General features: G+C 43.8%; 1 protein-coding gene across 5 annotated transcripts in view; it reads right to left on the bottom strand.

The window, feature by feature from the left end:
• Nucleotides 1-15,809, bottom strand: part of CAMK1G (calcium/calmodulin dependent protein kinase IG) — a 439,226-nt gene that overhangs the window by 82,347 nt on the left and 341,070 nt on the right. For all 5 annotated transcript variants that reach the window (XM_063955332.1, XM_063955333.1, XM_063955331.1 and 2 more), the window contains 2 exons: nucleotides 6,300-6,358; nucleotides 2,140-2,257 (listed from right to left, as the gene is read on the bottom strand). In XM_063955332.1, coding sequence (XP_063811402.1) covers nucleotides 2,140-2,257; nucleotides 6,300-6,336 — 155 coding nt within the window. In that variant the 5' untranslated portion in view covers nucleotides 6,337-6,358. The remainder of the gene's footprint in view (nucleotides 1-2,139; nucleotides 2,258-6,299; nucleotides 6,359-15,809) is intronic.

Here is a 15,809-nt window from a genome sequence, read left to right as displayed (position 1 = left end):
GCTTGTAGCTGAAAGGAGTCATGATGTTTCTGGCTGCCATCTGGGCACTGGGCCGATGGTCTGGTAGGATGGTCTGGTGACACAGAGGCCAAGGAAGGTCACGGCTCTCTGATTCGCCTCCCCCCCTCCCACCCACGCCACCCAAAGTGCCCATTGTAATGAAATATGGGGGCATGTTGCAAGTCCACGCATGCCTGACTCGCAGCACGCCCCGTGAGCAGCGCCCGCGCATGTCTTTCACATCCTGCATGCTACCTTTTTTACATGCACGCGCTGTTGACTGGGAGCCATGGAATAGTAATTCTTCAGAAGTAAAATATACGGGGTTGCAATAGACATATTAATTTAAAAAATCTGTAAAATAGTGTGCCGCTGGTAGAAGCACAACTAGAGGAAAGATGAGACCATAAGGACGGATATTGGCTTTTCAATGTGAGGATATTCAGGATGCAGGATGGATTTAAAACTGCATCAAATTATTTTCTTTTTATAATGAATGGTATCAATAGTTAAAATAATTAATCGCACAGATTAAAATACCATTACAGTATGTTTTCAAGAAGGAGTTTAAAATAGTATCTCCCTTACTGTGGCTTTTGTAGGCGTTCAGCATTGCTAGAGCTTACAAAAGGATAAATCTGTTTGTTTTCATCTTTATAACTAATAACTCAATATATCCCTTTATATCTCTGTACGGTACGTATGAATCTTTTGGTTCTGCATATGAAAAGTGCCCTACAGTGATTTTATACAGTATTGTTCAAATATACTGCCCATAAAACTCTTATGCTTTAGTACTTTAGCTTCACTAAAACTTCATTTCATTGAACATTAAGGGGTATATTTAGTATGTTGTGGATTCTCAAACCTTTGATTTATTATACAGATTTTTCCTGTCAGGTTTGAAAGAGCAATAATACTTAATGCAAAACAAGCCCGTTTTTGCTTTTACTGGTAGTGCCCATTTAAATAGGGCATGCAAAATCTGCACAAATCGATGGTTTTGTAATTCCACAACATAGTAAACATGCATGTTGTTATGGGTTGCACTCACTAATATAAGATACAGTACTTTAGGGGCTCATTTATCAATGAGTGATAAAACTTGTTGTGAATGACAAAACTCATTGCGTATTATAAATGGTGCTCCAGCCAATCAGCTCCTGTCGTGTGTTCAGCTGCTGTCATGTGTTTGAAAAATGACAGTTGGGAGCTGATTGGCTGGAGCGCCATTTATCATATACAATATGTTTTATCATTCATAATGATTTTTATCACTCGTTGATAAATGAGCTCCTAAGTTCTACTCTCCTTAGTTTTTGCATTACATTAATCAGGTCCCCCTGAAGGAGTGGTGCAGGGGTAGGTAAAAAGAAGCCCTCCAGCTGCTGTAGAAGCAGACATCCCCCAGCATGCCCTGTCACAGTTTTGCTATTTGGCCATGCTAACTCTTGCAGGGCATACTGGCATGTGCAGTTCAACAGCAGCTGGAAGGCTGTTTATTGCCCACCCCTTCCTGAGGTCTACAACTTTAGGATGAAGTCCATTCTTTACTTGAAGCATGTGTAACTTTTAAGAAATCATCAAGACAGTTTACAGTATCTCAAGGTGAAAAAAAATGATTCAGATGAGCCTGCTATAATCTGTCTTATGGTAGGAGCATTACACAATGCGGCTGAGCGGGATACTGTCTGAACTCTGACTTTTTTAAAGGGGCAATCCACGTACAAGGCTAAACCATGTCTTGAACATGATTGCCTCTTTAAAAAAAGTCAGAGTTTGGCCAGCATACCGCATGGCCACTCGTACTTCATTACATCTCGCCCTATGTTTTGTTTATATTTTTATGTCCAAGGTTTTCAAGATCCTGTATTGAAAACCACGTCTTCTGAGACTGCTTGCCAACCAATTAGCTACTGTTAATTTACATATCGGAGCTGATTGGCTGGTTCGTTTAACACCTTGCACATATCACTGGTTTATCACTTCCTTATGCCTCCAGGTTAATACATCTGCCCCAATGAGCAGTACAAAACTGCATAGAACTGGAATGTGTGCATAACATAACTGCATTGCCACAATACATTTCAGTCACAAATGTTCTCTGCTTTAACAATAAGAATAAACAGTTCTACTTACGATCCTAAAACCTCCATGAACACAAAGGTGTCACGTATATTGTTTGTTTGCTTCTTCCAAATACAACCATCTTCCTCCGCCTTACGACCCATTTTATCAATAGAGGAAACGGTGAATTCTGTAGATGTAAAATAAGCTGTATTGTAATGTACTAAACACAATATGAAAATTATATTTTACGTAAGACACACAAACACACACACACACACACACACACACACACACACTCGTGAGTTAACTCACTTTCCTACAGTGAATTTAAAGATAAACCTGTTACACAGTTTTTTCAAAATTTGTATAACTTCTCTAATTTCCTGAACTGTTCTGGTAAATTTAAGTTGCTAGAAATATCCACATAAAATGTCTGCACATTGGTTTTACCATCTATTCCAGTTAAACAACTTCTCTCAGTATTAATGTTTGTATTTAGATAACTATTTTACATATGGAACAAGACAGAATATTGGTTCAAAACCACAATATCTTAAGTAAAAGTTTAATTTGCACTGCAACATACACTTCTAGGTAAAGCTTTCCCATAGATTATCTCTAATCCTGATTTTCATTATCTGCTCACCTTCTCCCCTGCAATGCTACTGGTAGGGCACTTTTGTTAATTCAAATACCATAGACCACAGCAAACAGTACCTACTGACTTTTGTTGAAGCCCCTCTAGGACACAACCCTCTTGGATGGGAGGGTGGTATTAGTATAATCATGTCTCTGTCTCTCACTGTTTAAAGCAGTATTTTGTTGCATTTTATAGTGGGGCAGGGTTACATGTCATCATGGCCCCACTCTCATTGTTAAAACCCACAATTTGCTGCATATTAAAGCTTGGGGCAGTTCTAATTTGACACAATTCAATGCAAATCGCATCATTCAATCTTTGTCTGCACACTTCAGGGAAGCGGGATGCAGTGGGAGACTATGCAACCCTATTGGGAGGCTGGGGGAGCCCCCCTTACTTTATGACTTTCCTTGACCTTATGGGAGAGTTGATGAGTAGGATTGGACTGGCCAATAGGGGTACAGGGGAAATTGCAGGTGGGCCACACTGCCTGAGGGCCAAACCCTTCCTTTAGCTGTAAGGCTCTAGACAGTGCACTCAAATTATGCATTGCTACTCTAGTAGAGGGTCAGATGCAGGGGCCCTTTAAGAGAGGAGGAGGAGGAGGAACGTGTGCAGTATTCTTCTGGGTCCCCTCCTCTATAGCAGGCAGAGCAATAGACTCTGGGCACTAGGGTCACTAGGAGATTCTAGCGCTGTCCCAGAGTGTAGTGTGCATGCACAGGTCTCCGGAAAAATGGTGTGGCAGCCATTTTCCCAGTGATTTTTCTACTGTACATGTGCGACTGTCCAGGAAAATGGCCGCCGATCCATTTTCCCAGTGGTTTCTGCGTAATTACATTTTTCTGGCTCTAAATCGCAGAATGACAGCTGGAATTACCTATATATATATATATATATATATATATATATATATATATTAGCCCAGATCTGTGACTCTGTGATTCATTTGCTAATGCTGGGCATGGCTAGGAGCTCTCAATGGGTTAGCGGCAGGTCTATCACACCCAGACCACAGCTGATTGGGTGAGAAATGCCCGCCCACACAGGTTACATCCAATGGGAGGCTCTGCCCTTTGGCTGCTGTGTGTTCCCTGGACTCCACTTGGCTGCAGAGGGAAACGCCGTCGGGGGGGAAGCTGCGGTGCCTGGCCCGGGCAAAGGAGCCTTCATCGCCTGCTGCAGGGAGCACCAACAAAGGTAAGCAGCTTAGCTGCTTCCAGGAGGAGAAGCAGGAAAAGCATTACCCACCCCTCCCCCACTCGCAGCACCTCCGCACTCCCTCCCCCACCCGGGTCTCCCCCACACCCACCACTTCCCCAAACACAGCACCTACTAGGTGATTCATTGTGTCCTGCATGCGCTGTTCATGCCCCTTAACCATCGCACACCCTTTGTCCGTGCAATATTTAACCACTCACAAAATTATGATTGGAAGTAATACTCCATTTAATAAAAATATTGCATGCCACAAGGGCATGCAAGGGTTAAGGGGACATAGCCCCTTGCGACAGTGTGAAGAGCGCCTATAGGGCTTGATGAATCACCTAGTATACATATATATATATATATATATATATATATATATAGACAGACACAAGGTCCGGCACTCCAATCATCCCACTGTGTAACTTGCCAGGTGTCCTCCGTATTGACCGTCACTGCAAACAGCCACTTACACTCTATCACCAAACGGCGGCACTCCGGATGAAGAATAAAGACTAAATAGTCATCTTGTGTTTATCGACGCTTCAGTGCATGGCAGCACTTTTATCAAGATTTGATCTGAAAATCTTGATAAACGTCTGCCATGCACTGAAACATCGATAAACACAAGATGACTATTTAGTCTTTATTCTTCGTCTGGAGTGCCGCCGTTTGGTGATAGAGTATATATATATATATATATATAGGCCCTCATTCTGAGTTGATCGCTAGCTGCCATTGTTTGCAGCGTAGCGATCAGTTAGAAAAAACTGAAAAACTGTGCATGCATATGCACCACAATGCGCACGCGCGGGGTACGGGTATAAAGAGCATCGTGGTTTTGCACAGGTTCTAGCAATGCTTTCAGTCGCACAGCCGATCACAAGGAGATTGGCAGGAAGAGGGCATTTCTGGGTGGAAACTGACCATTTTCTGGGAGTGTTTGGAAAAACGCAGGCATGACCGGGCGTTTGCTGGGTGGGTATCTGACGTCATTATCGCGTCATTCGTCGCAGCCATCATCGCACAGAATAAGTAACTACAGGGCTGGTCTTGTTCTGCACAAAATGTGTTTGCAGCCGCTCTGCTGCACAGGCGTTCGCACTCCTGCAAAGCGAAAATACACTCCCCCGTGGGCGGTGACTATGCATTTGCACGACTGCTAAAAGTAGCTAGCCAGCGATCAACTCGGAATGAGGGCCATAGTGTAAAAGTGAGCGTTACAACCCTATATACACAAATACAAAATACATATAAATATCAAAGTAGTGTCAATTAAAATAATCAATACAAAGCACTCCTAATTAATCGAGAGCTGGGAATTACATTACCAGCTCTCCATGTGAATGAATTTACCAGATAAGCATATTTGATTTTTTTTAAATTGTATGAGTCCATTTTATATGTTTTATGTTGTTCAATACATTTTTTTAAATTACTACACTACCAGAATCCTTCCCGGTTGGGAGCATTTTTTGGTTTTAAGGTGGTCAGTCATCTTATGAGAATATCCAGATATTTTCCACAAAAAAACTGGAAATCACCTTCAACCAAGCCCTCTGATAATCAGGGTGCATATGTTTTAAAAACTATTTTTCTTACTCCCTATGGGTTCTGTGGAATTTTGATATAATAAGTGGACTTCTCTATCACCTCTTGATGTTTGTTTAATGCTCTGGATTTAAGAGAAAGCACGCTTTTTTCCTTGCACTGCATGTAAGCAAGGGTCACTTTAGTCATTATTGTGGCACTTTATTGATTTACTTCCCCCTTTTGTGTGTCTGGTACCGGACATATATACCGCCTGCTGGGTTGCGAAGAATTGCGAAGTAGCAACAGAAGAAAGGGGAGGGTGCAAGGGGGAGCTGAGGGGGAAGAGGTGAGGAACATATGATGTGGGAGATGAGAAAGAAGCCGCAGGGCTGGTCCCAGAGGAGGGGCCGGCCCACAGAAAGTAGCTACACACTGTAGGGGCTGAAACTGGGTGCATGGTGGAGGAGGGCCCTAGAGTCAATAAAAACCTTGTGAATGGCAAATGCATACTATAAAATATTATATAAGTCTTGTCAACATATTTCAATACAATTTGCATACTTATTGTCATTGCAAGAAGCCGACATAAATCATCTGAATTTATGTAGAAAGTACAGAATATTGCTTACTTTCTAGCCCTGAATGGGTGGGTGGAGACATTAGATGTGATATTTAAAATGACGCCATCACTCCACTCAGTGAATTATTAAACTCATGTCATTCTCAATAGGTTCACGGCCTCTACACTTCATGTGAAGTGTGCTAACTGCTGAAACGTTATTGTCTTCAGGCTGTGGGAATTAGTGTTCAGTAGGCTTAGTAACATTTACTTAAAACAAAATTGTCTCACCAACTGGGGAAAATGCAGCCAGCTTGGCACTTGGCATATTAGCTGCTGGAAGAGCCAACCTGAAAGAGATAGAAATCATAATGATTACAAATGGAAACACAGATTTATTTGTAATGTTCCAATTAGCACTTGAGCAAAGTATGTTTGGGAATAGTCTACAAAGGATAGATGCATGTATAACACACAGCTACATGTTGAAACATTAGGTTACATTATTGCTTCTTAGCACAAGGTAAAGAGTTTAGTGAGCAATATTATAACGTACAATAGTTGGGGAGCTGATAATTAGAATAAAAAAAAAATCACAATTCCATTTTTATGATGATATTATAAAAAGTGAAGACATTTACTATGAACATATGCAGTACATATTCACTAGGTGGCTGACTTTTTATTTTTTTTAAAACATTACATTTTTATTGAAAATTTTTCACACAGAAATGGGGAACAGAAAAAAGAGAAAAGGGGAACATAGGGGTAGTCCGGAATGGTTACCATAATCAAAGCACATTTAACGCACAGTTGGATGAATATACAATTGGTTACATTGGGCGTTCAGAATCAAGAAGAAGAAAAAAAAACACAAAAAAGAGGCTTAGCACAAACCAACAAAAAAAAAAAAAAAAAATTAAAAATTGTCTGATATCACAACATTCTTAAAGTGGTCAATCTAGGTGGGGTGAAGCACAGATAAATCAATTGGAGAGCTATAGACAGTTAGCTTACCTTCTCTCCCCCTATAGTCGGACCAACCTAACCATTTCAGGTGAATAGAATTCGCTGAGAAAGAGTATTTAGCTTCCGCCGTTTCAAAAATAAAATGTTTGTGAATCTTATTTTGAATAAACGCTAGAGAAGGGAGATTCTCAGATTTCCACAATTGGGCTATAGCAGCTTTAGTAGCTATCAAAATATGCCCCAAGACGTAGCGATCACCTGTAGAGAGGTGGTCTACGAACAAATGAAATAACGCTAAAGCTGGGCCAGGGGGATGGTGAATCCTAAAATCATGCTAACCATATTGAAAACCTCTCTCCAAAGAGGTTGTATAAGTGGGCACGCCCAGAAGATATGAAAGATATCCCCCGTTGAGCCACATTTCCTCCAACATAATTTAGATTGTGAAGGCCAGATTCTATTTTGTCTTTCAGGGGTGAAGTAGGCCCTCTGTATAAGCTTATAGAACATTTCGGAGTGGTTAATACATTTGGAGACTTTAAAACAAGACCTAAATATACTGTCCCATTCTGCATCAGTAAAGGATCTATTCAAATCTCTTTCCCATAAAATCTGAGCTTTGAATTTAGACTGTGTGTTGTCAGTTAATTGAAATTGATACCACCACGTGATCCCATATTTATGTGAGGACGTCTCCAGTCGGCTTTTAACGTAAGCCGGAAAAGAAGGTTTGTGAAGATGCGGAGCAAGTGAGTGTAACCAACTTCTCTCCTGCAAATATTTGAAAAAGTCTTGGGTCCGAATCCCAAATCTCTCTTGTATTTGAGAAAAGGACATCAAGACGTCACCTATAAAAAAATCGCCCACAGTGGAGAGGCCCTTCCGAATTCAATCTACTATGGAAATATTAGGAATCAATGACATAAGAGCGGATAACGACAGACAGGGGGACGGTAATACAATCTCTTCCGAAGAGGACACTAGTTTATGCCATGAATCTAGGGTCGTTTTAATAGACTTGCAAGATCCGGACCTACTTTGGGCAGCCGAAGGTGGCAACCAAAACAAATCAGGAAGAGTTACAGTATTCAAATAAGAAGCTTCCAGAATAACCCAAGGTTTCAGGATCGAGGTCTCAAACCAGTCTCTAGACTGACTTAACAGCAAAGCAGCATGGTACTTTTCTATGTCTGGGAAAGCTACCCCACCGGATTGTTTGTGCAGAATAAGAATCTTTTTAGCAATTTTCGGCCTAGAGCCTCCCCACACGTATCTAATCAGGACCTGGTTAAATTTATTATGGAAGAGTTTGGGAAGGGGTCTTGGTATGGCGCGAAACAGATACATTAATTTCGGCAATAAGACCATCTTGACAGCAGCAATCCTACCCAGCCAAGACACCTTCTGCAGCATCCACTCCCCAGTCAGCTCCGTAAAGGCTTTTAATAATGGGGCATAATTACATTCAATTAAATTATCTTCACTGGATAAATTAATCCCTAGATATCTCAAGGAGCAGGACTTCCAGGCATATTTGTACGATTCCTTCAACCTAGAGACCACAGTCGGAGATATATTGAGTGGGAGGGCCTCAGTTTTATTAGTATTTAATTTATAAAAGGAAACATCCGAATAGTCTTGAAGAACGGCATGAAGAACTGGCAAGGAAGTCTCAGGATCAGAAAGACATCATAAAATATCGTCCGCAAATAAGCTGATTTTGTGGGAAATGCCCCCTATAACAGGGCCCCTAATCGAGTCCCGGGATCTAATGCAAGCAGCCAGGGGTTCTATCGCCAATGCAAAAATAATAGGAGATAACGGGCAGCCATTAGAGATATTAAAGGGTGAAGAAAGACATCCATTAACAAAGACCCTCACACAGGGCGTGGAATAGAGAGCCAGGATAGAGTCTAAGATCCTTCCAGAGAAGCCAAATTTGTCCAGAGTTAATCTCATAAAGTCCCAGTTCAACCTATCGAACGCCTTTTCGGTATCCAGAGACAGAACTAGGAGGGGTTCTTTTCTACAGGCAGAATGTTCACTGACATTAATCACCCTTCGCGTATTATCTGGGGCCTGTCTGTTTAAGATGAAGCCCACTTGATCAGCGTTGATAAGAGAGGGGAGGAGGGGACTTAATTTGGCATAAAGTTTTAAATCCGTATTTAATAGAGCAATTGGTCTAAAATTTTGGACTGAGGTGGGAGGTTTTCCCGGTTTGGGGATGGTGATGATTCAAACTTCCAGCATTCTTTGGGGAAGCGTCCAACTTCTGAGGCTTCATCAAACACTGATAAGAGCACCGGGGCAAAACTCTCCTTAAAAGATTTATAGAAACCAGAAGGATAACCGTCGGGTCCTGGGGCCTTATCTGCTGGAAGGGAGTCAATAGCCTTTTCGACTTCCGCTAAAGTCCAAGGCGCACTAAGAGAGCTACAAGACTCCGGTAATAGTATGGCATAATAAGATGCAAAGACTTTTGCAATTTCGTCAGGATCATAGACTCTCCTGCCCCTATCTGAGTGAATAATGTGAATTTTTCCCTTAGCTTTCCTGCCCCTCAACTTCCTCGCCAGCATTCTACCAGCCCGGTTACCATAAACATAGAATTTTTGGTTCAGTCTATGTAGGTTGCGTTGGACTTCCGCTAAATAGAAAACGTTTACCGCCTCTCTGGCTTCCTGCAATGATTTAATATGGGTTTTATCATGTGGATGTGCCTTGTGAGAACTCTCCAAGGAAACGACTGCAAGCTCAGCTTGTTCAAAGTTTTTACGATATTCCCTTTTAAGTTTAGCCGCTGTTTGAATCGCTGTCCCTCGTGTTACTGCTTTGAGGGCACACCAGAATGTGAAGATGGATGTCTCCCGAGGAGAGTTCTCAGAGAGGTAATAATCCATAGTGGTTTGGATAGCCTGCTTGGTCTCCGGCTGAAGACTTTGTTTACCTAAGCACCAGGGGCCGGGGTAATCTTTCTACTACTAATATCCCATTCGATGAATAGTGGGGAGCGATCCGACCATGACATGGGGAGAATAGAAATTTTACGGACGGACTGTAGAGTCCACTTATCCGCTAAAGCTAGGTCTATTCTGGAATAAGAGGCATGTACTGGGGAATAAAATGTGTAGTCTTTGTCCATTGGGTGTTTAACGCGCCAAAGGTCTAAAAGATAATTTTCCGCTAATAACTGACGGAAACCCTTTGCATTCCTATGGAGCTGACTGGAGAGTGAGGGCCGCTTGCCAGAGTTATCAACCAAAGGGTCAAGGGTCAAATTAAAGTCTCCCAAGAGAAGTAAAGCACCCTTGGCCAATTGTTGTACATTAGCACAGAGTTTCCTACAAAATGCTAATTGCCTGGTGTTCGGGGCATAGCAGGAAACTATCGTCAACTCTTTATTTTCAAGAGTACCCACTAAAATTAGAATTCTCCCCTCAGGGTCGCAGTATTGTGACGTGAGGGAAAACGCGCAATGTTGAGACATTAAGATTGCCACCCCCGCCTTCTTCGCTGGTCCATTGGCCAAATAGCAATGGGGAAATCTCATATTAGTAAACCGTGGAGGGGCAGATTTAATAAAATGTGTCTCTTGGACGGCTATGATTTGAGCCTTAATTTTATGAAAATAATTAAGTGCTAACTTCCTCTTATGTGGTGAATTAAGACCCTTCGCATTTATAGAAACAATGTTAACCATACTGCAAAAGAATCGAAGATTGCATAGTTATCATCAACCAGCTGGCATATAGGAAGTATGAGCAACAATTTCCGGACAGAAGGAGAGGAAAAGGGGAAGAAAGGATAAGAAAAAGGAGAATAACAGTTAAAGGAAACATAATATTAACCCCTTTCAGGGGCACGGTTGGACGCCTAACCATGGCGACTCAGAATTAATCTGTGGGGGGTAGTGGTCAATCTGCCAACACCCGAGCTAAAATTCAACAAGATGCAGTTCCTCGGGCCTCTATCTCTGGTCCCCCGCACCGCCAGCCTCCGGGACTGAAAAAAAGAGAATCATTATTCTAGGGTAGAATACCCAGCTACCAAAAAGACGTGGGCGGCAGACGGTGCAGCAGAGGCAGACAACAAACAGTAAACCATCTGTGTCGAGGCATCACCTCAAAACAGTTTAATAACATTCAAATCGACCTTACATAAACACCCGTAATAAGCAACCGCCAAGGAACTGGTGTAAAATAGGAAACATGACATAACAAAACGATTAGCAAGATATAAAAACAATGCAAGTATAGTAGAACAGACGATTCTCAAAGCTCAGCAGCCGACGAGGCCCAGTCCCGCTGAAGGCCTCGTTCGGGAGAGGTGTGTGTAGATGAGCTTGCAGAGTTCCATGACGCGAGGATCTTTTTACCCTCCTCGACGTTTGTCATAACGACAGTAGAACCTTCTCGAGAAATAACTAACTTTGTAGGAAATCCCCATCTATATAGAATGTTCTCTTTGCGTAACACCGACGTGATGGGGTAGAGAGAGCGCCTTTTCGCTAGGGTAGCAGGGGACAGGTTTCCGAATATCTGAAGTGAGCCCAAAGCCTCCGAAGCAGTATCCGAGGGTCTAGAAGCTTTCAAAATTGCCTCCTTCACGTGGAAATAATGTACTCTCATAAGGACATCCCGGGGGACCCCATCAGGAGCGTTCCTGGCTTTAGGGAGCCTATGGATGCGATGAATCAGAAAGTCCGCCGAGCGGTATGAGGTAAGGAGTTTGCTAAAGAGGTCAACTGCAAAATCGTTTAAAGCGCTATTGGCGACAGTGGCTGACTTTTAACCTCTAGGACACAAACATTTACAGCAAATTTCGTAATAGTTCAATGAAAAATTACATTTTACACTGATTTGTAGACATTGGGCAATGGAATTAATACAAATCGTGAATGTGCTATATGTCTTTTGAAGAACTCAGACTCTCCAACATGTTCTGACCCCCATTTATTTTCCCACAGGTAAAATCTACCACTCAGCTCACTTTTAGTGAAGCCAGAAACAGTCTGTGAGACTGCACTGGCTTCATTGTGACTGGCAGTGACTTTCTATTGGAAGTACTATTCACAGACGCTATAGACAGTCGCATTGGGAGGTGTTTCCTTCCTCCTGGACTGCCAGACCGGGCTGCGATTAGCCCTGCCTCGTCAGCCCTAAACGGCTTCTATGTGCTGCAGCCAATGCAGTCTACAGAAGCCGTGGTTTTGTGCATGCGCAGTACCGTCACCACTACTGAGCATGCCCCGATCCCGGCGTCTGTGAACTGTACATAGTGCAGGTGCCGGGACCCAGGCGGTGGTGAGCACAAGGTGGCGGAGACCCGTGAGCATTGTTAGCGGCAGCCCTCCTCCTCCACCAGGGTAACAGGACTGAGAGAAATCACATTTTAATTTTTTTATTTAGTAATTCATCTCAGGTAGCTACATTAGGGAAATATGTGGGAAGCACAGGAACAGCGCATAGATGCCTGGTGGAAGGAGCGTAAACTCCATACCAGAAACTTTCCGGCCATCTCTCTGTTGCCACTTTGTCTCTCCAACAACTCCACACTGCCCCATGGCTTAACATAGTCTGTTAGATTGTAAGCTGTTAGTGCAATCTTTACTACAGTATTCATTACATTCTCTAAATATAAATTGGTTTGGATATATAAAAATGTAGCGAGTTTGTTTTGAATTGACAGCACTGTTTCATATTTTCCACTATCTGGTTGATGCACAAGAGGTAACATTTCTGTTTCATACCATACACAGTGGCGTAACTACTGCCCCCGCAGCCCTCGCGGTGGCTTGGGGGCGAGGGGCTGCGGGGGCGCCACTGATTTACAGCAGACTGACATGCGGATGAGCGTCCGCATGTCAGTCTGCGGTCTCCTTCCCTCCGCCGCTTGTTGGAGGGACACGGAGGGCACAGCGCGCCTCCCTGTGTCCCTCCTGCATCATCTCCGGCGGCCGTGGGTCTAATAGGGGGAAGTGCCATCCGTGAGCTCTAATTGGCTCACGAACCGGCACTTCCCCCTATTAGACCCGCGGCCGCCGGAGATGATGCAGCAGGAGGGACACAGGAGAGGCGAGCTGTGCCCTCCGTGTCCCTCCAAAAAGCAGCAGCAGCGGCGCGGGGGGGGGGGGGAATATCTGGCACTGGGGCATATATGGCACTGGGGGGGGAATATCTGGCACTGGGGGCATATATGGCACTGGGGGGGAATATCTGGCACTGGGGGAATATCTGGCACTGGGGGGGGAATATCTGGCACTGGGGGCATATATGGCACTGGGGGGGAATATCTGGCACTGGGGGAATATCTGGCACTGGGGGGGGAATATCTGGCACTGGGGGCATATATGGCACTGGGGGGGGATATCTGGCACTGGGGCATATATGGCACTGGGGGGGGGAATATCTGGCACTGGGGGCATATATGGCACTGGGGGGGGAATATCTGGCACTGGGGCATATATGGCACTGGGGGGGAAGAATATCTGGCACTGGGGGCATATATGGCACTGGGGGGGAATATTTGGCACTGGGGGCATATATGGCACTGGGGGGGAATATCTGGCACTGGGGGGGAATATATGGCACTGGGGGCATATGTGGCACTGGGGGGGTATATGTGTACCTGGCACATGGGGGGGGCTATATTTGGCACTGGGGCATGTGAGTACCTGGCACCGTGGGGGAATATCTGGCACTGGGGACATATGTGGCACTGGGAGCACAGCCCTAGCAACAAGGACTACCTCCTAGCAACGAGCATGACACCCAGTACATGAAACACCTGGCAACGAGCATGACACCCAGTGCATGAAACACCTGGCAATGAGCATGACACCCAGTGCATGAAACCCCTGGCAACGAGCATGACACCCTGAGCATGAAAACCCCTGGCACCGTGCATGGAACCAAGAGAATGAAACCCCTGGAAACGATCATGACACCCAGTGCATGAAACCCCTGACAACGAGCAGGTAATTGAAAAGTAATTAGAAGCCTTACTGTAGGACTTAATGTGTAATGGGCATTACGGTGTGTGGCATAATGTATCACGGACATTGCGGTGTGTGTCATGTGTCACAGGCATTACGGTGTATGGTATACTATATCGCGGATATTGTGATATGTGGTATAATGTCTCAGGGTCATTGCAGTGTGTGGCATAATGTATCACGGACATTGCGGTGTGTGTCATAATGTGTCAGGCATTACGGTGTGTGGTATACTATATCACGGGCATTGTGGTATGTGGTATAATGTCTCAGGGTCATTGCAGTGTGGCATAATACATAACTGGCATTGCGGTGTGTGGCATAGGGTATAACGGGCAGGGCATTGCAGTATGTGTCACAAGCATTACGGTGTATGGTATACTATATCACGGGCATTGTGGTATAATGTCTCAAGGTCATTGCAGTGTGTGGCATAATGTGTCACAGGCATTGTATGTGCTATAATGTATCGGGCATTGCAGTGTGTGGCATAATGTATCACGGACATTGCGGTGTGTGTCATAATGTGTCACAGACATTGTATGTGCTATAATGTATCAGGGGCATTGCAGTGTGTAGCATAATGTATAACGGGCATTGCGATTCCTGTCATAATGTGTCACAGGCATTACGGTGTGTGGCATAATGTGTCACAGGCATTACGGTGTGTGGCATAATGTGTCGGGGGCATTACAGTGTGTGCATATTGTGTCATGTGCATTATTGTGTGCGGCATAATGTCTAAGGGCCATTGCAGTATGTGGCATAATGTATACTGGGCATTACTATAAGGAGGAAAAATGACAAATAATGTAAGGGGCATGAATCAGGATTATTTTTCTATCCTGTGGTGGCCAACGTATGGGCGTGCAGGTTGCAAAACTGGGGTATAAGGTAGTCTTTTCCTGCAATGCCACGCCCCTTTATGTGAAACCACGCCCATTTCAACGAAACCACACCCCTTTATGCCACGCGCGCCGGAGGCGCGCGCATATTTATCCCTTTCTTGCTCCCAATTATGGAGCATGAGGGGGGGGGGGGGGCGCCGAAGAATTTTTTTGGCTTGGGGGAGAAAAATTTCTAGTTACGCCACTGACCATACACTACTATAAAATAACATGTTTTCAATAATTTTGGTTAGGGATTACATGGGTGCTATACAGTGACGTGCGGTGGGGTGAGGCAGAGCCTTTCCTGTGATACTAACGTATATGCCATTGACTATATAAAGTATATGAAAAATACAAAGAAAATACATATAAATAAATATTTGCATTATTCTAATCACATTTATAGTTAAAACACTGGAGTAAAAAGTATATGACAGATAAGGCAGTGCCTCCCCTGCCTACCTTGTCTGCACATCTCTGATCAAATCTCACTAAATTTCCAGGAGTTTATACTGCTGCACTTGTGTATAATGCTCACATGTACCCTTTGGCTCATATACTGTGTGTAAATCCAGGTCTGGTACTAGCCAGCGCCTCCTGAGTCTTTTACCTCACCACACGTCCCTGGTGCCATGTGTTTTATGTACAAGCTGTTTTAGTGCTTGAGGAGAATCCCAGATATCTCTTTAATAATTCTCCAAACTACCCAAAGTATGTCTCTTCCAAAATGCCCATGCTCTATAACATACCTTTTATCACAGTACTGTAGTAGCTATGCCCAACACTAAATGGCTTGGCACACCTGAATGCAGTACTGTATATCTATGATCTTTTTTTAAATCAGATATGTCTGAAACAAAGGTTCCTCTGAGGCTAGAACTCTACAATAGCCTCTTGAGATTACCCTGAGGCACTGACTGAGACTTCTAAGCTAGAAGATGATGA

Source organism: Pseudophryne corroboree, chromosome 2, assembly GCF_028390025.1.
Source record: "Pseudophryne corroboree isolate aPseCor3 chromosome 2, aPseCor3.hap2, whole genome shotgun sequence".
NCBI classification, from domain to species: domain Eukaryota; kingdom Metazoa; phylum Chordata; class Amphibia; order Anura; family Myobatrachidae; genus Pseudophryne; species Pseudophryne corroboree.
This window is presented reverse-complemented; position numbering and strand designations above follow the sequence as displayed.